Below are 23,290 nucleotides of genomic sequence, written 5' to 3'. Positions count from 1 at the left end.
GTGATTCACCCTCAATATTTATTTACCTTGCTAACATAATTTGACCAATGATTGAAGATGTGGTTCTTGGCATGCTGTTGGTAACATAAACACATACTCAGAGCCAGAAGGTGAGACCATTTATTTTATGCCACCAAAGATACGGATTCCTAAAATTCTGTCATGGTCAGTTTTCTACTAACCAGAGAGCATTTTGCTGTTAAACATGTAAATATTTTGTGATCACGGAAATATTTGTTACATGCCTTACAACCTTCAGTCGGTGGTGTTTACTTGTCTTTTTATGTATTCATTCCCCATCCAGAAATAGTAACAGTATAACAGGGTATGGAGTAATCAGAAACATGTCCTAATGGGTGTGGAAGGTATGTGTGTGGGTGGGTGATCCTGGAAGGCAGGGTGGTGTTACAGTAAATACCTTTGCCATTGCTTTAAGGGCTTTCAAATATAACCTCTTGAGTATATGCAGGTTTGTCAAACAAAGGTCCTCGGAGGTCCTTTGTGTGATGATATCAGCAGATTCCTTCAGAGTTATTTCCCCAGGAACGCCATAAATACCTCACCCAATACCAGATGGTGGAAGGGGACTTAATCGTTAATTTGGAGATTTAACTTGTTTATGGACACCAACCTCCAGAAAGGCAGGGTCATGGAATTTTGGAAAGGCATTTTCATTTTTCACATAAAAAGTCACAGAATTGTATCGTTTTTGGGGCAAAGTCATGGAATATCAAGGCATTTTTGTTGTAGCAGTTTAAAATGTACTTTCCAAAACACATTCATACAAATATATTTCCACTCAGAATTGTTATATATCTGGTTATTAGCTGCTTGCTTGAGTAGTTGTGGTTAGCCCAACTTTTTTTCATTTATTCATCTCTTGTTCTAAAAATGAAAGATTCTTGAATGCTGCATGACTGTTCTGGAATCTTTAATCGGTATATTAGTCCAGTCATTTTATGAAAAAAGATTGAACAAATTGCAACAGAAGAAAACTTAACTTAAATGTGTAATCTGTATAAACACATAGTTCAGCCTAGGGAAGTGGTTTTGGTGTTTAATCTGACTTAGAGGTCACTGAAACATACAGTGTATCACACTAAAGTATCAGTCCATCATTTTCCAAGTCTTATAGTAATTGACCTCTTGCCCAGGGGTTGACTGATATACTGTCTGTCCAATCAGAGGGGCCTGTATGACATTGCACAATTTTTGTCTAAAACATTAATCAGACAGCACAGTATGTTTATAGTTAGTGAATGCAGGGAAATTGTGAAGGCAAAGTTGAAGATGGACATGATAATGTCCAAATTCGATAGAAGGGTGCAGATGGGATAACTGCAGTTAGCCTCCAAAAAAGTGACTCTATTGTTGTGACATCTGGCAAAAACGTACATGCTATACTAATAAATATAGTTCAAGATTAATAATTAACAATGCATGGCTATGCATGGGTCATGGTTTTACCAAAGTCATAGAACAGTCAAAACTATACATATTCTAAAAGTATATGCACTGTACATGAAATATAGCATCAATCAACTTATGTCCCATCTTCCTCCATACCATGCATAACACATACTCCTCTATTCTGTATAGGCGAATCAAGTGAACAGCTGATACATTTTGACCTGCACTATTAAGGGAAACAAATTAAACACCCTAAACTAGATATTTTCTGAAAGCATATACCCTCTAGAGGAGATATAACACCATTTAAGACATTTCCCATCTTCCTCCATACCATGCACAATACATTGCCCTCTATTCTGTAAAGGCGAATCTAGTGTAAAGTGGATACATTTTGGCCTATACTGTCCAGGGAAAACAAATTAAACACCATAAACTATATATTTTCTATAAGCATATACCCTCTAGATGACATATAATACCAGTTAAGACATGTATTATCTTCCTCCATGCCTTGGACAATTTGTTTGTCAAATATTGCAATTAGTTTTGTGTCACTATACATTAGCTATACATAATTACATTATGCCCTGTTTGCCCATGTTAACAAACAATTTCCAAAAACTTAATACATTTTTTGTTTGTCTTATGTAAGTAATCAACTCAATACTGTGTAGGCACATGAATAGGGTATATTTAGGTATTTTTCTAAACTTTCCCCTATTTGGATTCTTCGGGGCTTTTTTTCCCCTTACTCAGGACATATTGAGGATACAAAATCAGTTTTCTTCTGTTGCAATTTGTTCAACGTTGACCCCTATTTTGGCTTAAAATGACTGGACTATATTGTACCCTTCATTATTTCACTTGGAGTGGGAACCCTGGAAATGGTACCAGTACAGGAAATTAATTTTCTGAACCCAACAAGAGAGCGACTTATGAGAACGAGCCTTCACAGAGGGACACACACACAAAAACCAGAATGACAACTTGTTATTCCACAAATAAGAAAAAGAGGCTGTTCTGGAAGACGAGGACTGACTGATCCGTCCTACACAAGCTGGCCCTGGTGCCTGCGTCTCTGTGTGCTTGAGTGTGTGGCAGATCATGTTATGTTCCAAACTGTGAGGAGGAGGTCGCTGTTGGCAAAGCACCAGTACTCAGGAGATGGTGATGGGAAGAGCCAGGGGCCTGTGGGGGCCGACCTGCAAAATCATACAAAATAAAAATGAACATCACCTCAACGTACACCTGAGAGGATGCAAGAGCCCTCAGAGGGCGGCACAAAAAAATGGTGTTTGTCGACAAACAGAGAATGCGTTCTTTAACCGTACTTTGTTTTTAACCTGCTATCTAGTCAAACAGCTCACATTGCCACCAGTTTTGAACGGAACCAAGGATGCGTCATCAACAGAGGGTGTTGCAAGCATACAGTAAACAAAAGTTACTGCGATGCATAAACAGGAGGATAATATGACCGTTGTCCCATAAAAACGCCAGAAATCCAGTGAAAGCTAAATTCTTTGTCCAGGTGTGCCCTTATGAAGGTTTAGCTGAGTTGTGCATGTTTGGAGAAGAGGGATCCATGATCAGCATCCAAGATACAAGTGATCCATTTAGAGAGGGAGTGAAAATGTCAAGCACCAAAACACCATCCACAATGTGGAGAATAGCTATAGAAATGTATTAGTTTTGGGTGTCTTTCAGGCAATGGGACCTGGTGAATTTCTCAAAATCTCTCTGAATGTTAGAATGTCACACCCACTCCGGTTTGCATTTTTTGCTTCCAGCTCCTAACGTTGTTTTCCCCGAGCGCCGCTGTTGTTGCAGGCAGCTCACTGCGCCGGGATTAGTGTGTGCTTCACCTCACTGTGTGTGCTGAGTGTGTTTCACTAATTCACGGATTGGGTAAAATGCAGAGACCAAATTTCCCTCACGGGATCAAAAGAGTATATATACTTATACTTATACAAAGTGCTACGTTCTGAACTAGTTTTTGTTTGGTCGAAATGCTCTGAACCATTCAAATGTTGGTTCGCAAACGGATCCGATTCACTGTTGGTGTAAAAAGACGAGGAGGTTATGAAGGCAAAGGGAAAACAGAACATTTCATAAAGAGACATGTAAACTTCTATAGTATACTGGTATAATTTTCACTTGAGAGCCATTTTTGTTACTTTTAATGAAAGAACATTTGTGGAATTAGATTTTATGTGAAGACATTTGTCTAGTTTATACCTTTTGTCCTTTTAAAGTAGTGTGTTGCAAACTTTAGCAACCAAAGGAATGTTTGCAGCTTAAGCAGGCATTTGGCTGTTCCAACTCACCAGAGATGGCACTGGCCGGTCGCTCTGGCGACGCGCCGCCACTGAAGCCTTGCTGCTGCCGCTGGAATGCCTCGAAGTTCACAGACGCATCATCCTCCGCGAGTGTGTGTGGTACCTGCCCATCGCCCGGACGACAAACCTCAAACCGAACCCAACGGTAGCTGTAAACCAAGATGCATTAGTCAGAAAATACACTGCATAGGAATATATTCCATTAATGCAGTAACACACACAAAGCTGTTGCAGGGTGACCAGTCAGTATTCACACACACACTACTCACGCACGCATGCACACACACACACCCACACACGTAACTTACTTGCTACACTTGCGTGCTCCAGGGCAACTCTGAATGAGATTCTGGATGGTTGGGTGAGAGTAGCCAAAGAAGTCTGCTCCAGATGGCACTATAGGGACCTGTGGCTTACCCCTACAGAGAGTGGTTAGACAGCCACGGACAGAGATGAGAGGGGGAGAAGGAAGTAAAAAATAAGAAGGGAAGGAAAGCTATTCATCTCTCTCTCTCTCACTTTCTCTATATATACAGTTAAGAACAAAATGATTCATACCCCTGGCAAATATTGATGTAATGCTGATTTTCTCTTGAGTAATATGTTTGTTCTGACTGAAAATGACACTGCCACATGCCAAAAGGTTGTAACACAATGTGGTAGAAACATAGAATCAAAAAATAATCCTTTTTTATCTTTTTTTAACATTTTTATGAAAAATGGCATGTCCAAAATTATCCATACCCTTTTTAAATAATCAATGAAAACGTCTTTATTTGCCATCAAAGCTCTCAAAATGGTTCTTCACCTCAAAGTACACCTGAGAGGATGCAAGAGCCCCTCAGAGGGCGGCACAAAAAAATGGTGTTTGTCGACAAACAGAGAATGTGTTCTTGAACCGTACTTTGTTTTTATAATACCTACCAAGCCTCTCCATGTCTCCACAATGATTGTAGACCGCACCTTTTTAGCAGCAATCTGGGTTTTGAGGCAGGAACGATTATTTGACGGATTGAGGTCTGGACTCTCGGCAGACTGCCTGATCTTTTCCACCAAAAATCTCAATGTAGCCCCTTGTTTTAGTGTTACCGTTTACTTTGAGAAATTCACCAGGTCCCATTGCCTGAAAGACACCCAAAACGAATACATTTCTATAGCTATTCTCCACATTGTGGATGGTGTTTTGGTGCTTGAAATTTTCACTCCCTCTCAAAATGGATCACTTGTACCTTGGATGCTGATCATGGATCACTCTTCTCCAAACATGCACAACTCAGCTAAACCTTCATAAGGGCACACCTGCATTTTTTAGCTTTCACTGGATTTTTTTTGACATGGCCTGAGATTGGCATAAAAAAGAAACATCAAATTCCAATGACAGCATGTCCATTTCAATTGTGGGGACTAGAAAAGTATTCTTTTGGGATGTTTTTCAACCAGGGGGACCAGGGGCCTACTGCACAAAACTAGGATAAGGGATTAAGCCGGGATATCTTGGTTATCCTGGCTCAATTTATCCGTGATCCAGTTGCACAAAAGCGGGATAGGGGGCAGCAGGATATGTTATAAGTTATATGTTATAAGTTACCATGGCGATTTATTCTGTAGAGCTAGCCTGCTCCAGACCAGGCTAAATTCCAGGATCTATTTAATCTCATCCCTTATTTCAGTCAGCAGTCACCACAAACGGAAACCAATAGTTATTCCACTGCCCACCACACATTGTTATCACATATAAGTAGACCCACTGTCATTATTTAAACGTCTGTGATCATTAATTAACTTTTACACATCGCCATTCCCGACCTGTCATGCCACAATGCGACGTCACGGGAGCACCGTAACCATTGTGCGCGTGGTTGTCACGACAATAGTTGCAATATTCTCCTAAACAGAGGTGTTGCTGTTTGTTGCTGTTGTAAAAAAGCTATCGCTACTTACGTTACACCGTAGAAGAAGCAATGAAGCCGCTCTAGTTGCCATGGTGAATCAGTGAATCTGTGATCGGTGGCGGGGTCTATTTGAGGGAGCCGCGAGTGTGCACTTTTTCAGGATAGGTTTCACCTGGCTTAATGAATCCGTGTCTGCTCATCCTGGCTTGGTCTTTGTGCAACCAATTAAGCCTGTTACTAGTTCTGACTCCCTATGGGAGGTGGACTTCAGGTCATGGATAAAAGGAAAATCAAAAGTACTTTTCCCTTTAATGTCTACATGTCTTTAAAGTGTAGCCAGTTGGACAATAACAACCCTATTAATCATTAAACAGCTAACTAATGGATTTTTTTGAGCACTTTGGTCAACCACAGGTTGTTTTAAATTGTGCTACATAAATAAACTTGACTATGACTATTGGAAATTTTCCCACAAACCCACCCATGTCACAAAACAGGAAAGCACCTATCTATTCCTCTGGAAGCATATCAGATATCAGACCCATCCATCTCTGTGTGTGTGTGTATGTGTGTGTGTGTGTTGCTGTAGTTACCGGATGGCCGTGATGGCTTTCAGCAGGTTGGTGTGACATCCGAGCGCTGAAGAGGCCGCTATGGAATTCTGGGGGTCATCTTCCGGAACAATCTCAAACTGGGGATGAGGGATCAACGCATGAATGGTACATAAGCATGCACGGTGACACAGCAAAGATGAACATCAAACTGAACCTTCACTTCTACACCTGGTGATCTATTGATAACACATGTGGTCTATCAATCTGTGTGTGTGTGTGTCTTTGTGTTGAGAATGGGTGGCTAGCCCTCATGTACTTGATATACCCACATGTACTCAGTTCAAATTGCTGTAAAATCAAAGACAGGGTTTGTGAGAGATATGTGTGTGTGTGTGTGTGCGCGCGCATGTGAGTGTGTGTATCCCTGTGAGTATATCTGGATGTGCTTATTACACGGTGGGTGGTTTACTGACCCGCACACACTTAGATGTGAGTGTGTACTCAAGATCAAAGCCATTCCCAGAAGCTGTATGGTCAAATAATGTGTGTGTGTGTGTGTGTGTGTGTGTGTGTGTGTGTGTGTGTGTGTGTGTGTGTGAGTGTGAGTGTGAGAGAGAGAGAGAGAGAGAGAGAGAGAGAGAGAGAGTGTGTGTGTGTGTCTGAGTATATCTGGATGTGCTCATTACATGGTGGGTGGTTGATTGACCCCACACACTTAGATGTGAGTGTGTACTCAAGATCAAAGCCATTCCAAGAAGCTGTATGGTCAAATAATGTGTGTGTGTGTGTGTGTGTGTCTACCTGAGGGCCAGTGCCTCCATCTTTGATCTGGCATGTGTACAAACACTGCTGGTCTGGACTCTTCATGCTGGCAAACACACGCGTACTGCAGAAGCCCACTGGATAGATAGAACTCTCGTCATGGAAGGGAACACGGTCTGTGATGATCTTACACAAACACACACACCACATATACCCCCCCCCCCCCCACACCCACACACACACACACACACCACACACACACACACACACACACTTAAGCGTTATTATAGGTGGAGGTAAATCATTTCCAGTGCTCTGTAGGAGAAGAGATTTTACATTTCAATGGGATTCAGATAGTTTCATAACCGTGTACCACAGGCATGAATCACAACAAGGCCAAGAGGCACAGCTGGAAACAACTGATCATCTTCCCACGCTGCCTCCTGTTTGTCCTCCTCAGCCCAGCACAAAAGTGAGTCTGTTTGCCTATCAAGCTAACAACCACTCCACTATCTCAAACATACAGGAGGCGAGTAAGTTACTAAGGAGGAAGAAGGCAAGCCCCCAAGCCCTGCTGGAGCCAGGTCCACTCCTCAGGATGTTTTTGCTACCTTTTTTTCACTACTATTTCCTGTTATCTTATACTGTGGGCCATCACAAGTTGATAATGACCACCCCCAACTCGGTCCCGTTTGGTCTCAGGGGCCCAAAAACACCCTTTTTGGGAAAAGCTTTTGGCGGAATTATATAATTGTGAATATTAAGGTACTGCAGCAACATAAATGGTCATATAACCCTACAATTTTGCATGGTGTATCCTGACACATAGGGGAAACTGACAAAAAAAGATTCTGGGGATTGCTGCCTTTTTGCTGTCAAATATCACCCTCAACATACCCTAAAAGACAAAATAAATGTCTATCCGCCTGACAAATTGTCATTAGTGATAATCTTCAAACATTTTATTATACATATCATTGCCTCCAATGTACATAAAAAACTTCCCAAGTTTGTAAGCTTCAATTTAAGTCCAAGATGACCTTTCTATCTGGGCGGGGGCAGGGTTCCATGTTCCATATGTGTTGTGCATGCGCATTACTTAAAAAGAACTAGCTCCAGTTATGTGAAGGTAACGATCTCTTAAACATGTGAAAAACGTGAACTTGAAGAAGTGAAAATTGAACAATATGAACTATGAATATTGAACAACTTGAAGCTACATCTATAAGTGTGAACATGCTTAACAAAATATGGGAACAAAACATGGGAACTAAACGTGCATTATGAATATAATCAGTGGGAGCCCTGTGCTTGTTTCCCTGCAACAAGAAGGTTCCATCTGGGGGTGATGGAAGACAGTGACACCCTCAGTGTGTTTGAAATGTCCAGTGGATTGCGCAATTTGGTCTTAGTTGCAGTCATTGCCGATAACCCGGCCTCGCATAGATACGTGGTGTGAAATGGTAGCAACGTTTTCAGCGCTTTTACGGCTATCTCGGGATATTCTGCTTTGGTTTTGATCCAAAAACCCGCCAGAGAGGTTTCCTTATACACACTCTTAAGACCACCGTCATTTGCAATTTCGATCAACTGCTCTTTCTCAGTCTCTCCCAAAACCCCCAATACTGTTTGGAACATATCAAATACACCCCGGTCCACTCGTCGTCCCCACAAATCAAGCTTGGCTTTAAATTCAGCGACTTTATCTGCCAGTTTAAAGACAGTCGGCCCGGTGGTTGGGGACCGCTGGTCTAGAGGACAGCCCTGTGGTCAAAAGGCAGCCTGGACATATTCTGGAGTAAGTGTTACGCTTGCGGTGGAGACAGTGGTGAGGATGGGTGTATGCATGCTGCCCAGGGCCTATGAGAGGTCTACGGAGAAGCCCTATGGTCAGAAGGCAGCCTGGACATAGGGCTGCTTGATTATGGCAAAAATCATAATCACAATTATTTTGGACAAAATTGTAATCACGATTATTGAAATAATATAGGAAATAATAGTGAAAAAAAGGTAGCAAAAAACAAGGAAAAAAAGGAGTGGATCTGGCTCCCGGCCTGTACTGCTGATCAAACTCTGCTTGAATTCCAGGTCTCCAGCTCCATCTTCCCTGAAGTCACCCTGGTGAGCTCCTCATCTACACCTCTTCTACCTTGGTGATTCCCCGACATCTCCTGGGATCCTGAGCATCAGGAACTTCACTAGAGGCCTACACTGCCTCACCCCCCTTTCACTCTGACCATACGAAAACGACTTATAAAGTGCCCAGTGTTGGGTTTTCACTGGATTTTTTTTTTCTTGTCCATTATTCTTGTCCCACCACTACATGCGTGTTTATGTATGTCTATATAACTAACGATAATCAATAATCATTAAATTAATTAATAAATAATCAATAAATAAATTAATTAGTCTGACTTTAATATACATGTCTGTCCATACTCAGTATCCTCACCTCTGCTCCACTTTCAACACCACAACACTGGCACTCCTCCATGCTCTTACCTCTCCGAGGCTGTAGACGGTCAAGCCACCTAGCACGATGGGAAACACAGGTCGTCCAGTAGAGTCCAGTGGGATTGGCTGGACCAGCCTCCGCGCCCCTCCCTCTGCAACCTTTCGCTTCTTAGATATCTTCCTGGGGACTGGGGAAGGTGGGAGTGTTGACGGTTGGAGAAGGAACTGCTTGTTAGTTAAATACAATCCTTCATAAGGGATACATTTCTCTTTTATGGCTCTTCACCAGTACATAGAAGGCTCCAACAGTAGCCATTTTTAAATCTATATTTGTTCTCAGATGCCTTCTGCTAACTTATCAAATGTACTTTCTTTTATCAAAGAGTTACACATTATGAATCTGTCTTAATTATTATTCAGATAATAACAGATTCAGAATGTGTAACTCTTTGATAAAGTTTTGTTTTTAATTATTCTTTAATTATATTATGTACTTTACTTTTTAAACTATTCTTTAACTATTGCGCTTTTATCCTTTTATTTACTATTACTTTTTGCTCTTGTTTCTGTGAAGCTCTATCACTCTAAGCTCTATGTTTCTTTAACTGTACGTACACACCGCCACCGACTTGAGCTTCCAAAGAAGCTCGGGTCGCCCTGTCAAGGACGGTCGTCAAAAAAGTACAGGGAAGCTTTGGCTGCTCTGACGTGGCAGCATTCTATGTTCGATCATGTTCTATCTTACTACTTTATTCAAAGGCCGTCTATTCCGATTGGTTGCTGGTCGTTGGTCGTTGAACCGCGTCACAGCTCATCAACTTTCAACTTTCTGCAATGCAGACAGATTTGCCGCTTCTTGCAGCTGAGAGAAACCGGCTTCCTGAATCTTTGGAAGCTCAAGTCTGCGGCAGTGTGTACGTACAGTAAGGCTCTATGAGTAAACTTGACTTGACACATATCTCCATCTGGTGGTTCCCTTTTTGTTCTCTCTGCTAAAGTATGCAGTTTTATCTGGTCTGAGTCATCTGTTTTCCTACAGTCTTGGCAGGGGAAACAAATTGCATTTTAATTCACTCCGGACACAACTTCTGCTAGACTGTGAATGATCCAAGAAGCTTACAGTACATGCACGACTTTGTGATTGTTTCCTTTAATATGGGAAAGTATGTGTGGGTGTGTGAGGGCTATGGTTTTCCCAGCAGACGCCAAGTACGTCAAAGCCGGTGTGACGACACTTGCCCCAAACTGAAAGTGCTTCAACACAACACGTCCCATTTAACTTCTGCTGGAGAGTGGGGGAGTAAATGAGCCAATTACACTGGGCGATGATTAGGGGGCCAGATTGAGTGAGACAGGTTGGAATTTAGCCAGGACACCGAGGGACCCCCCACTCTTTGTGATAAGTGCCATGGGCTCTGTAATGACCACAGTGACTTTAACGTCTCATCTGAAAGACGACTTCTCCTGCGGTTCTGACTCGGTGTCCTCTTACCTTCCTCTCTTCCGTTCTCCCTCCCTCGCTCCTTGCGCTCCTTTTTGGGCCTTTTTGGGGTGCCCTCCTCAGCAGAGGAGGCCCCGGGCCCCAGGCCTTGGCCCCCGGAGGCTCCGCTGGAGCCAAAGCCTGCTGGGAAATGCCCACTTCCACTTGGCCCACTGGCAAAGTCGCTGTCTGACACTGACTGGTACTGCAGCAGTGTTTTCAAAAGGAACCTAAAGCCCAAACACAAATGCATTTAAAATGCAATACAGCCAATGAGTATACAAAAACAAAACTAGTGCACTGTCCATCTAAACTTGAAATACTTGGTGTTTACAGCTTATTTCATTCATGATATCTCTTGAAACACATTAAAAACGCCTAATGGGTATGTTACAAACGTTAAAAAGTTCATGTTTGCCAGAGTGGGTCTTTAACAACACATTTTGCTTAGCTTTATTTTAACCTTTGCTACTCAAGGGCATGTTTGGTTGTGGTTGTTGGACAGTAGATGCTCAGAAAATATATACTGAATAAAAAACGACCCCAGAGGGGTGCTCAAATTCTTTGAACAGAGGCAAACATTCAAGGTGCATTCAAGGTGAACTGTTCAATTTGAAAGATTTTGTGTAAAGATCCAATTTCAATGGTAACCCCTCCATCCAGCGGCCCTGTGTTGGTGGAGAACTACCTCCTCAGACTGTGTTTACAAGTGTTTACAAACTGAAGGCAAAAAGAAAACAGTTTGCAAAGGTCCACCTATGTTTCTTGAATATGAATGCATCTCAGGTTGTATATTACCTTACTTAAAATGTGGATGTGACCAAGCTAAAAATACATTTACTTAAAATTGTCCAATTGCACACACTTTTCCACCTCAACCATAAGTCAAAATAAAAATCTTAATCTGTTCATTTGTTTGATTGTCTGTCTGGCTTCATATGTATATGTGTCCAACACCCATACCTCCGCTCTTCTTTGGCACGTACAAACTTCTCCTCCAGATATGCCACTTCATCACACAGAGCTGCGTTCTCCTGGGGACAAAACAAATAATGTCTGTTAACCCTGTGGCTTTCTGACAAATGTACATCCAGTTTTTTTGAACACCCACAAGAATGAATCACCAGTGAGAATAAGAGCAGTGAGAGTCCAAGTCCATGGTTAACAGCTGCATTACTGAACCCACACCCAATTCGTACAAAAACTCTTGGCATGATCAACATCCCTTCTAACAGAAACCAAAAGCCTCTCCCAGCTCAACCGTCATAGCCCACACGTGAGAGCATCTGTTTGAAGTTAGTGATTTCTTAGCTAACGTTGGAACAAAAATGAGACCAACAGTGCTCTAATGATGATAACTAAACTGTAAGTGAGGATTGTAAATGAGGAACTGGACGTTAGATTGCCCAAGCTAGCATCTTTTGGTTTCAGTTGAGACACTCAACCTGATTGGTGTGAAAATTAGAGCCATACACCACCATGGTAAACATGCATCACAGAGTATCACAGAATGTAACAGCTAATTGCTCCAACTCTCCCAAAACGCCTTTAGCCCTAAGGTGCTCTGCCATCACCCACGAAATGTCTGTCGCTCCCACTCTCTGTTCAGATGCTGGAGACAGACACAAAGACAGGGGAACACTTTCCGGCAGATCCTGGGTGCTCCACTGTGGCTACTGTTACGCAGGTGTCGACATGCAGTCTTTGTATTAACACTGTATGTCTCCCTGCGTTTACAAACAACCTTCCTCAGTTTTCCCTTTCATTTTCTTTGTTATGGATTTCATTTTCCACCCCTCCCCCCTCTCTCTATTTGAAATTCCATTTCAGTTCAATTCCATGTTACCCTGCTTCACGAGTTCACGTTCCAATTTTGCCTTAACACAAGTGAAAAGAAAGCCTGTTACTGTAGACGAGTCTCTAGATAGGGTCATGAAGTGCTATGCAGGGAGCATGCAGAAGTCGACGGCACAGACAGGAGTCAAGCAGGATCAATACGCGCACTCCTGCTCTATTCCTAACCAAGGAAGACGCGAGGAGAGAGCAGAGGTGGTGAGTTGATAGCAGGCACCCAAGCAAATGCCTGGGGATAAGTTACCGGACAGAGTTTGACACTAGAGATGTAGCACATTTCATCACGTTTCTCCTGAACTTCAATTTTAGAATGCCATTTTGTCAAAGTATCACTATGAGGTCCATTGCAAATTGCAACATTAAAATTCCATGACACTGTCTTGCCAGACAGCATCAAAGTTAACACTGGTTATCAAGACATGGTTATCAAGGTTATCAGGGTCAGTCTACATGAGGGCCTGTGGCCGAGGACTCACAAAGATCATGGCGCGTGCAGCCTTGCGGAGTCTCAGGTACTTGAGCCGATACTTCTCGTTCTGGTTCTTGCGAGGGTTCTTCTTGGCCTTAGGCCGAACCTCTGAGGCCCCCGATGGGGGGGAGGGCAGCAAGGGCCCCCCAGAACTGGTGCTGGAGAAGGCCACCTGCAGCGCCTGCTGTCGCTCCTCATCTGTCTGCAAAATCACACGCACACACACACTCTTGAATATCACACGGTTGTGCTTAAATTCACATATAAATACATACATGCAAACAATGGTTTGCAGAAAGATGATGACAAAATGATATCACTGCACTTCACACACCCAAATGTAATGCTGTTCTTACAAATGATGGCTGTGCAGCTAAAACATGAGCCAACATGACAAAAAAAATGCAAGGGTGGAAAACAGCTTGACCGTGAATTACACTCTACACTAACCCTTAAACCTCAACACCAATGGACGACCACAAGGTGTGAGTCCTAAGGTTGCTCACAGTGGCTTTTCAGCACTTACCAACAGCGCAAAGACTCCATTCCTGTTCTCAATCCTCTTGAAGCGCCTGCTCCCTTTCTGAGTCTGGAACATAGCAGGAGACTGAGGCAGGGGTCTGGGTGGAGGAATAGGCGGTGGAAGACCGCCGACACACTATCCTGTGTGTCTGCAGTACTCAGCTGCCACTAGATCACTATTTGACTTTATTTTCATTTTGCATTTTGACTTTTTAGTTATTTTATTTCTTTCGACTTATGGTTTGAAATACTGGGCAGTTATTAATTCAGTTACTGTTGAGTTTATGGTTCTTATGCACTCTGTGTGGATTCAGCATATCAGACCTGTGACTGTGCCGTTGTTGACTCACAATGACCCTGGAACCACATCAGCTTTTACAATCTAAGGCAATTAGCTACACGGTAGCCAGTAAATGTCATGAAAGCCCTTTACTTCAAGTTTGATCATTCTGTCATGATTAAAGAATCCAGTGATCTCACTCTGAGGTATCTTCTAACCCTTAACAGGAACCAATTATCATCACTCTTTAAATCTTCCAACGAAGCTGTTGGTGCATTTCTTTTTTCTACTGGCTTTCTGTGAGAATTCCATGCGTGGGTGACCTCTAGGACTCTTCACAAGACTACTTACAAGAGCTAATTATGTGGTTGGAAGGGTGGAATCTCAGTTATGCTGAGCAAGGGTACATGTTTGTACAACTGCTCAAAACAATAAACAAAAGGCCTCACATTTATGTTACCGACAATGCCCTTTCACATAAAAAAAAAAGGTAAAGAGAAAGAAAAACTGGCAAAAATTGAGTGATGAATATAAAAGATATAACAAAATATAAATGATACAACAAAACAAAACAACAATCACAATGAAATGTGCATGCAATGTCAAGCTTTACATTAAGAAAATCAACCTATTATGTGCTACTTTGAAACAGACAAAGGAAAGCATTGAATGGTTCTCCAGACTAGGCTTACCTCTCGATACATTACTGCTTCCAAGCTTGACTTTGCACTGTTGAGAGAAAAGAGTTGTTCCTGCTAATCAGAAATTAGTTGGATAACAAAATAACTATTTGACAAACCTAAGTCAAGAGGTACCCTTACTCTAGCCCCAAACTATGGCCCACACCATCATGCTTTCTCTATCCTACTGCCTTAGCAAACTCTAAAATAAATGCTTGTCCCAAGCATGTAACAATGATTTAGAAATCACTATCCTTGGCACTGGCAATGTTTATTGCAAAAACAAAACAGTGGTTGGGTTATCATTATCAATCTGTTGAGTGTACAGTACAATCTTACAGCTAGTCTTTTGGTCACCATGAAAAGAAAAAGTTTCAAGAAATAAATAGTTTTAGAAGTGATATCTGAACATCCAGAATTCATTCTTTGTGATGCCCTACAAACATTCACATTATTTACAGGTAATCATGATTGTGATATAAGAGTAATCTGAAGTGGTTTACTTAGACTGTACGAGTCCCCGATCAATGATTCTTTGTTTAATCTCTTTGATGTGCATTGGACGTCCAGCTTCTTCAAGCACGATCTACAGATATTGGAGGGGTGTGTGGGGGCACTTTATTTAGATATGTAGCAAATCACTTTGCATTAACAAACTGCAGTGCATTCATATACTCCAGAGTAAAACATTCTAAATTACAGACCTTAACCTTTGAACTTAATCCTGTGCATCAATATACAAGACCTGAAATAGGCCTGGAACCAGGCGTATCTAAGAGCACATGTTTCATTCGCTTGCTTTAGTGAATTGGAGTCTTGTTGTGCAAGGCGTGAAAGTCTGAGATGCCAGAAAGGTATTTCCACTGCCATGTTCAGCAGCCTAACTTACCTGTGCAGCATCCAGCCAGGTAAGATTAGGTTTGTCAACAACATCACTGGTTTGTTCCCTACGAGTCAGTCACAAAGGACATTTCATTAATGTATTCTAACCTCAAGAACAGCGTAGGCAATCCGACATAAATCCATATGATTCCAAATGTCACTTACGCTTCGAGAGTGTCCGTAGTCCCCACTAAACCTGTCATACTGTCCAGGGCAGGGAACAATGAATAACTGCTCTGACTATCAGGTTCCATCTCTGATTCGAAATTCGATAGAGTATTCAATGGATCCATTGCTGCAGGGAGGACCACTTGCTTGTTCATAAAGATTTTAGGTTAAGGGCTAACGTTATAGTTATGCGCTTTTGAGGACATTATAGCTTCCCACCTCCAGCTGGCTCACTGATTAATCTACGCAGTCATACAGTCTAATGTAGGCTACCAACTCGTAGATATACATGTGATGTCAAACACAACACCACTCATTGATTGATTTACTTTTTTCGATTCCAGAAATCATGGAAGTCCTGCCAATCGTATGTTACTGGTTAGCTAGTCAGCTAGTTAACGTTAGCTAAGAGACGGTGTAGAGCTAGGCTATAGACGTTTTAACACGAAGGATGCTCACGTATGGAAAAGACGCAGGCACTAAGCTGCCTGATTATTTCTTTGGTTGAGTTTGATTAACCCAATGATAGTAAGACCTCCCTTAACCACAAAGAATTCAATAACTTATACGCGAACATGCCTCTATTTACCAGAGAATGTCTAATAGGAAGACGGCAGACAGGTTCTGACTTTACTCAAAGCTGAACGTCCGGATCTTACGTCAGAGTTCACAACAAAGCGTCTGAATTTTAACTGTTCTGCTGCCACCTATTGGATTGGATTTTCTCGTAGCCTACAGCTGTCGTTTTAGACTGTATAGAACAACCTATGTTCTTAACACCTAGGTCCGTTGAAACAGAGACTTTCTAATGAGGAGCCACAGCACTCAAAAAATCCTCCATAGAAATGCATGGGGTTACTACTGTAACGCCAAATTAGTTACAATTCATAAGCATTTATTACCCTGGAAATCCAGAGTTCTGCGAGAGCACAATGGAATTGTCTCTGCGACTGCGAGACACTCTGGCAATGAGCGATAGGCGTGTTCATCTTCATGCAGATCTGTGCAGATCTGACTTGATGTGATGCATGCTGGGTTGAACACAATGGAGAGCTCCATTGTGATCTGCATGAAGACGAACATGCCTAATGATGCACGTTACTTTTACCCCTTGCATCCCGGGGCACTAATCAAATCAGCGTATCTGATATAGATAGCGAGCTAAACTGATGACAACAGCGCTGCAACGTTGGAGGTCAGTAAACATTGGTCATAGTGTTATCCAATTGCATTGAAGTCTGGAATCATTCAGATTGGTCTAGTGTTATCCCATTGCATGCATGCAGTGAGATTTTCAAATGCATGCTTGGTGCCGCCCCTCGAGTTGGGCCATTACATTGTTTGTGGCCAGACCCTTAATCTTTCTAGATTACCGGGGTCTGGATTATCCAGGCTAAGCATTGATATGGAACTGCAATTAAACTTTTTTTTACCAGATCTACTTCATAGGTGTCCTGTTATTCAGAATTAAAAGCCACCCCGACAGCCAATCAGAAAAGAGTATTTCTTCTCTCCAGGTGATTTAACCTAAGAGTTTTGTTACAATAACCCAATGTTTGGGTTAGACCATCAACCCAACTCATTGGGTTGACCGCACAACCCAATTTTGGAGCTAATATAACACAGTGCTGGGCTCAACAACTATTTAACCAGTGGTTGGGTTGAAATTGGGTTGTTTTTAACCCATTGTTTTTTAGAGTGTAGCAACCTGGATAAGTCATCAGAAGCTAACCAGGTGAACACGCTAATAATTATATTGCATGGGGGACAAGACAGATGATGAGCTAAAAGAGCTAACATTAACCGCTGAACAAAAACTGGTATACAGCTCCGTCAGAGACGGCTTCACAAACTTTTTTGTGCTGAAGAAAAATGTAATTTACCAACAAGCTAAATTTAACCTGCGAGCTCAAGGGCCGTCCGAATCTGCTGACTTGTTTATACTGTAATTGCTTTATATGCACTGGCTGAAGACTGTGAGTATGGGGCACTGTGCAATGACTTGTTGAGAGATAGGATCGTAGTAGGCATTAGAGACAATGTGCTTTCACAGAAAATGCAGATGGAGAGCAGGCTGGATCTGGCAAAAGCCATTAATATGGTCAGACAAGGAGAGGACATTAAAGGTAAACTATGCAGTATTGGCAATTTCCTTACCCTTTTTTTTTTTTTTTCGCTTATTTTTCGCTTGCTCTGTCATGACGAATGTCTGAGAAACTCCATCGCTACCTTTTCTAGCTGGTGCCTGGCGTGTATGTGTATTTGAATGCAGTAAAGTAATTCGTTACACTCGTTATACTTCCTGACACTGAGGCCGTCGGCCCGCCGGCCCACAGTTGCAAGGGTGGTTTTTCCGCTCACAGGCGCTAGGGGGAAGCGAGACGGCCACCATTCAACCCGAAAAAACCCGAGACAAACTGATCTGAGAGGAGATGGTACACATGCTACTAAAAAACCTTCTGGTAACTTTAGTGAGGCTTGGTCCAAGGATCATGTACGTTAAGTTTCGTGAAGATCGGACTAAATTTGTGACCTGTGAAACTTTGGTTTCGCTTTCTATTAAATCCAATATGGCGGAAGAACGACAAGGGTCAGTGACGCCATCTTCTCAAGCAACTTACACCGGTACTAACAGGGCGTTTTGGAGTTGTAACGGTGTCAATATCTCAAAAGGCCTAGGGGCAGGAGCTGGCCAAAAAAGTGGGCTGAAAGGAATAATAATACAAATGTGTGCTTGCGTGAAGGATAACAATAAGTGTGCTGCTTTCAGCAAGCACACTTAATAACCTTAGCCTAGAAATCTAGACGCACCCTAGCGGCAGAAAATTACATTTGCTGCCAGGGCTAGTCTAGCAACTCTCCGTTGGCTTGTGAGCTCGAAAAATTAAACTTCTATCAGGCCAATCAAATCGTGTATAGAGATATAAGTTGGCAAAAGTTTGAACTAGCCATCTAGCTCCGCTGGTGGGAAAACGCATGGGACTCATAGCGCTGTCCTATTCCGTGCAGAGGGAATTTGAAAGATAACCGATTATCCCGCCCCTCGGACTGAGCACTGCAAACGGTGAGTGCCCAGACCCTACATTTTAATGTGGGTCTGGCTCATTAGCCTACCATTTTACTTTAAATTAATATTTTTTTACCATTTCACCAGGTAGAAATGCAATGATGGTTAGGCCACCTTATGAACATGACCTAGGCATATCACATCACACCAGTTTAGACTCATTTAAAAATTCAACTGGAGAGAGAGAGAGAGAGAAACAGAAACGGGTAGGCTAGTTGTGAGAGAATGAGGCTCAGCTCCATAACAGAGGCACCGTAGCATTTTAATAGGCCTACAACCAAATAGGCATACATTTCCCTCTGAAATGATAAATGATAATACCCAACAAGCCAAAAGTTTATTTGTTTTTGGTACAAAACAAGTGAAAAAACTCACAGCCCCCATCCCATACACACACACACACACACACAGCACCAGCCATTTCACAAAAATCAGTTTTTTGTTTGTCCAATTATCAAAACATAGTCGAATTTCTTTCTTTTTTTTTGCTTGTTTGTTTTTGTCCCACCACACAAAACCCCCCTGAAAAAGACAGACATGAGGGAGAGGGAGGTGACAAAAAAAAAGAAAAGGGGAGAGAGGAATGCACCCATATTCTGATGAGCCCGGAGAAAATATTAGGTTCTCCGGTTGATGAAAATATGCACTATCAAAAAGACAAACAAAAAAATTCACACTGCTCGAGTTTTCCGTTTGTGGGTGTATGCATGACTCATTTCCCTCTAGTCTGGAGCCATTGCCAAAGTATTTCACCACATTACAGAGTGTAGCTTTCTCTGTCTATGTTCCCCAGCTTTGGAATAGCCTTCCTGATGTTGTGAAATCCTGCCCCACTATTAATAGTTTTAAATCCAACCTAAAGACCTACCTCTTCTCCCTAGCTTTTAACACTCCCTGACCCCCTCACCTCTCCCTTATTTTATATGCTTTTATGTATGTATGTATGTATGTATGTATTATTTTTTTATGTAAAGCACTTTGGTGCAATGCTATTGCTTTGAAATGTGCTATATAAATAAATTTGACTTGACTTGTCTACTGTAGGGCTTAGGGAAATAACAAAGAGCAATAACGATCAGATAAAAGTTAATTATATTTATTAATAACAAAAATAGAATAACTTAGGAAACTAAGGCTCAACTCAAAGATTAACGAAAAACTACGGCAAACAAGGAAAAAATCACCAGGCCTACAGGCCGCAGTTCACTTCCCGGCCTCTCACCCCGGGAGTGGCTGAAGCGAAGCGGGCAGAACAAAACACAGCTCTGGCCCGAGGCTGGGCCCAAAGGTGGCGAGGAGTGGCGTGGCAGGCGTCTCAAAGAAAGTCAGAAGAGCGTCCCTGCTGGCGTCATGGCTGAACTTTTAAAAGGCCAGCAGCCCGAAGCATCCAATGGCTGCAATTGGTCAATTAAGCTGCACTGGCAATCAGCAAACTGGCAAAGAGGCAATCTGCAAGACAAGAATGAACAAGGAAGCCACAAGCCACAAGGAACAGATATATATATGTAAGGGATAATGGACGACACGGTGGTCTGTTCACAGAAATTAATGCACGGTCGAGGTTGTAAAACGGCCCCGAGGTGCCTCATAAGTGCATTAATTTCTGTGAACAGACCACCGTGGAGTCCATTATCCCGCTTATTCCACTGTTGCCACTTGCTTTGTGTTCATTTCCTGTTACAATTTAAACGTATTATCGCTAAAACTGTCTTGTTTGTAGAACTACTTTCTTCCGAAACATATCAACTAATTTTTCAACATACAGGACAAACTGCCGTTACTAGTTCTAAATGGATGGTTGCTACGTCCGGCGAATTAATATACGGGCAAAAAAATGGATCTACTTCATAGGTGTGCAAATACGGTAACATACGGTTAATGGCCGTTCTAAATCACGTAGGTCAATGGAATATTCCACTGCTAACTTAATTGTATGTTAAACGAAGGCATTAGAAGAACACTTCGTTCATCTGATTGGTTGATTTGGCCCGTCGATAACTAACGTAGGTGATGATAGACAGATGGTTAATCCAATCAGCTAACCAGTATTTTCGCCCCTTCCCAAAAGTTCTCCAACGGAAAGTTCCCAGATGGACATGCAGAGTCCATCTGGCGGAGTCAGGTTAGGTTGCCAACCCTTGTTGGTAGCAATTGTTATTGTGTGCTTTGCAAAGGGACAATCCAAAATACTGCTCCTGGGGTGTCAGTCTGCCGCTTGTGTATTCCTTCATAAGGTAGGGCATTAAAGGATATGCTGGATCCCCTAACATAAACACGGGCACTGGGCTTTCTCCCTCCACAATTACTTTGGGACATGGAGGAATCGTGCCATCTCGCAGGTGCTTGTTAATTTTGGAGTTTGCAAATACATGGGCATCGTGAACACTGCCGGGCCATTTTACAACTACATCTATAAAGCTGTATTTGTAATCGCACACAGCTTGGACGTTTAGGGAATACCTGTTCTTTCTGTTCAGGAAGTCCATTGAATTTGACGAAGGCTGTTTAATTTCTATGTGTGTGCCATCGATAGCTCCTATACACTGAGGTATACCATGGGCTTGAAAGAAATGGCAGGTAAGGTCCGCTACGGCAGGCTCAGTCAGTGGCAGGGTGATGTAGCACTGTCTGGCTAACAAAATTGTCCTACCAGCTAGCTGTTCGGCCGGGTCTTATCCAGAAACACCGCTCCATGTAAGCTTTGCAGCGTCTTTGCGTTTTTCTCCCATCGCTTAAGCACAACAAGTACAGCGCTCGCCTTCTGTGTTGGAGTAACGAATATGTATTAAACAGTATGACGAGTTGTAACTGAAGATACATCAGTAAATTGTACAGAGAGATCATCATTTCCATTTCACCTGCCATATTTATTAAGAAGAGCGTCTCCTCTCGAGCACAAGCTTGCGGCAGTGTCATGGCTGTCACGTCATCTTCTCTGAAAACCTTCGTTTACCCTGTACACACTACAGTGCGAACCTGGAGTTTTCACATTTATCCACCTCAGCGATCGTTTTTGAAAAGCTTCGTCTTCAGTGTCGGAATTCGCCGTTTTAATGTGGATGGAAGGGCTAAACGGTTACTTATTTATGTGTCTACAGATTTACCCGGGTTAGTGTGGACAGGGTCTTAGAATGTGTTTACCTTAGAGGTGTAGGTTTTTGAACATTCTAAATTCGCAACAATTGAAGGTTCTAAAATTCTATGTTGAATTCAATGAACCCAGATATTCTTTCGAACGTTCATTTCTCAACATTCCCGTCACACCGGTGTGACGGTACTCCTTTAAGGGTTAAGCCATGAATTTAATGATTGCTGTGATACACTTGGAATGCCTATTTATTAAGTAGTTCAGCTCCTAGCGTTTCTGTGTGTTTATCCCCTATTGGGCCTTCGGGTGTGTGCAATAATTGGCCTATGGTGTGTGCAATAATTAGCCTATGGTTTCTGATTTGTAGTGGTGTTAAGTGGCTTAGTGCAATATATCTGATAACAGACCCGTACTCCTGCTGACTGGCTTCAATCTAGTATTTTTTATAAATGAATTATCATTAATAAACAGATTTACTTAAATACTAACTTCTGTCTGTGCTGGTTTTGTGTGGAACTTTGGACGACAACTGGACCATACCGGTAAAAAAAGGTGGTGGCAGCTAATTGATAACCAGCTATTACATTACAAAAGAAAATGGTCCTCAAAAAAGGGTAGGGAGAGAGAATGTGAGGCTTTCTCCCATGTGAGAGATATGTGAAATGATCCTGATAAATGCACTCCAAGTGACCCTGTCAGGTTCAGGTAATTGGTCTTTGTAAGTTGCTTTGGATAAAGGAGGGTCAAAAGTGTATGTGTAGGGTGAATCTTGCTTTTTTGTGCATACAATAAGTTTTAGATAATGTATTACTTCCACTCAGGATAAATGGGAGGGAAAAGTAATGAATTGTTAAGTTAAATAACATGTTGTGTGATTTAGCGGTACTCTAAGCAGTAAGATAAAATGCTTTGTGAATGGGCCCTGTCCTGATTAGATTCTCTGTGTGTCTCCAGGATTGTCCTGCTGTTCTCTCACACTGCAAAAAAAGAAAAGTCAGTGCTGTCCAATTTATCAAACCATATTATGTTACAATTACATAAAACAGTCTAGTTTTGAATGAAACACAACCTTATTGTCTTCAAATAGTCAGTCCAATCAAGCAATCTATTTTTCTAATTGAATCACATAAGGTAAGCATATGTAAAAAAATGTAACCATCAGTTTCTTGAGAACTGTAACCATCAGTTTTTTGAATCAGGAGAATACATGGAAACCATTATGTGGTTCTAGCAACATTGCTCAAAAATTGCCTCATGTATCCCCATATATACAAAATGCCCATATTTTATATTATATTATAATTTGTATACATTTTGATATATTTTTGCCCATCCCTGTCTACTCCTATGTTTTCATGGTCAAGGATTAAGGATTAAGACAGTAGTATG

General features: G+C 42.0%; 1 protein-coding gene across 2 annotated transcripts; it reads right to left on the bottom strand.

Moving 5' to 3' along the window:
• Positions 1-104: 104 nt before the first annotated feature.
• Positions 105-16,392, bottom strand: tbrg1 (transforming growth factor beta regulator 1). 2 transcript variants are annotated; one of them, XM_076282553.1, is made up of 14 exons: positions 15,744-16,392; positions 15,586-15,643; positions 15,200-15,282; positions 14,709-14,745; positions 13,741-13,803; positions 13,222-13,416; positions 11,855-11,925; positions 10,904-11,121; positions 9,460-9,599; positions 6,997-7,143; positions 6,235-6,332; positions 4,058-4,168; positions 3,738-3,898; positions 105-2,615 (listed from the first exon to the last, which is right to left on the bottom strand). In XM_076282553.1, exons 1-14 carry the CDS (start codon positions 15,899-15,901, stop codon positions 2,521-2,523), a joined length of 1,635 nt encoding a protein of 544 aa, XP_076138668.1. In that variant the 5' UTR covers positions 15,902-16,392; the 3' UTR covers positions 105-2,520. The 2 variants fall into 2 exon arrangements, with proteins under 2 accessions (XP_076138668.1, XP_076138669.1); XM_076282554.1 differs by lacking the exon at positions 13,741-13,803.
• Between the last annotated feature and the right edge of the window lie 6,898 nt (positions 16,393-23,290).

Source organism: Alosa pseudoharengus, unplaced genomic scaffold (genome assembly GCF_046254945.1).
Source record: "Alosa pseudoharengus isolate Yale_2024_CS ecotype anadromous, Long Island Sound unplaced genomic scaffold, YU_APseudo_1.1 YU_APseudo_1.1_scf_13, whole genome shotgun sequence".
Lineage (NCBI taxonomy): Eukaryota > Metazoa > Chordata > Actinopteri > Clupeiformes > Clupeidae > Alosa > Alosa pseudoharengus.
The sequence above is the reverse complement of the archived record's forward strand: the minus strand, read 5'-3'. Positions and strand labels throughout refer to the sequence as shown.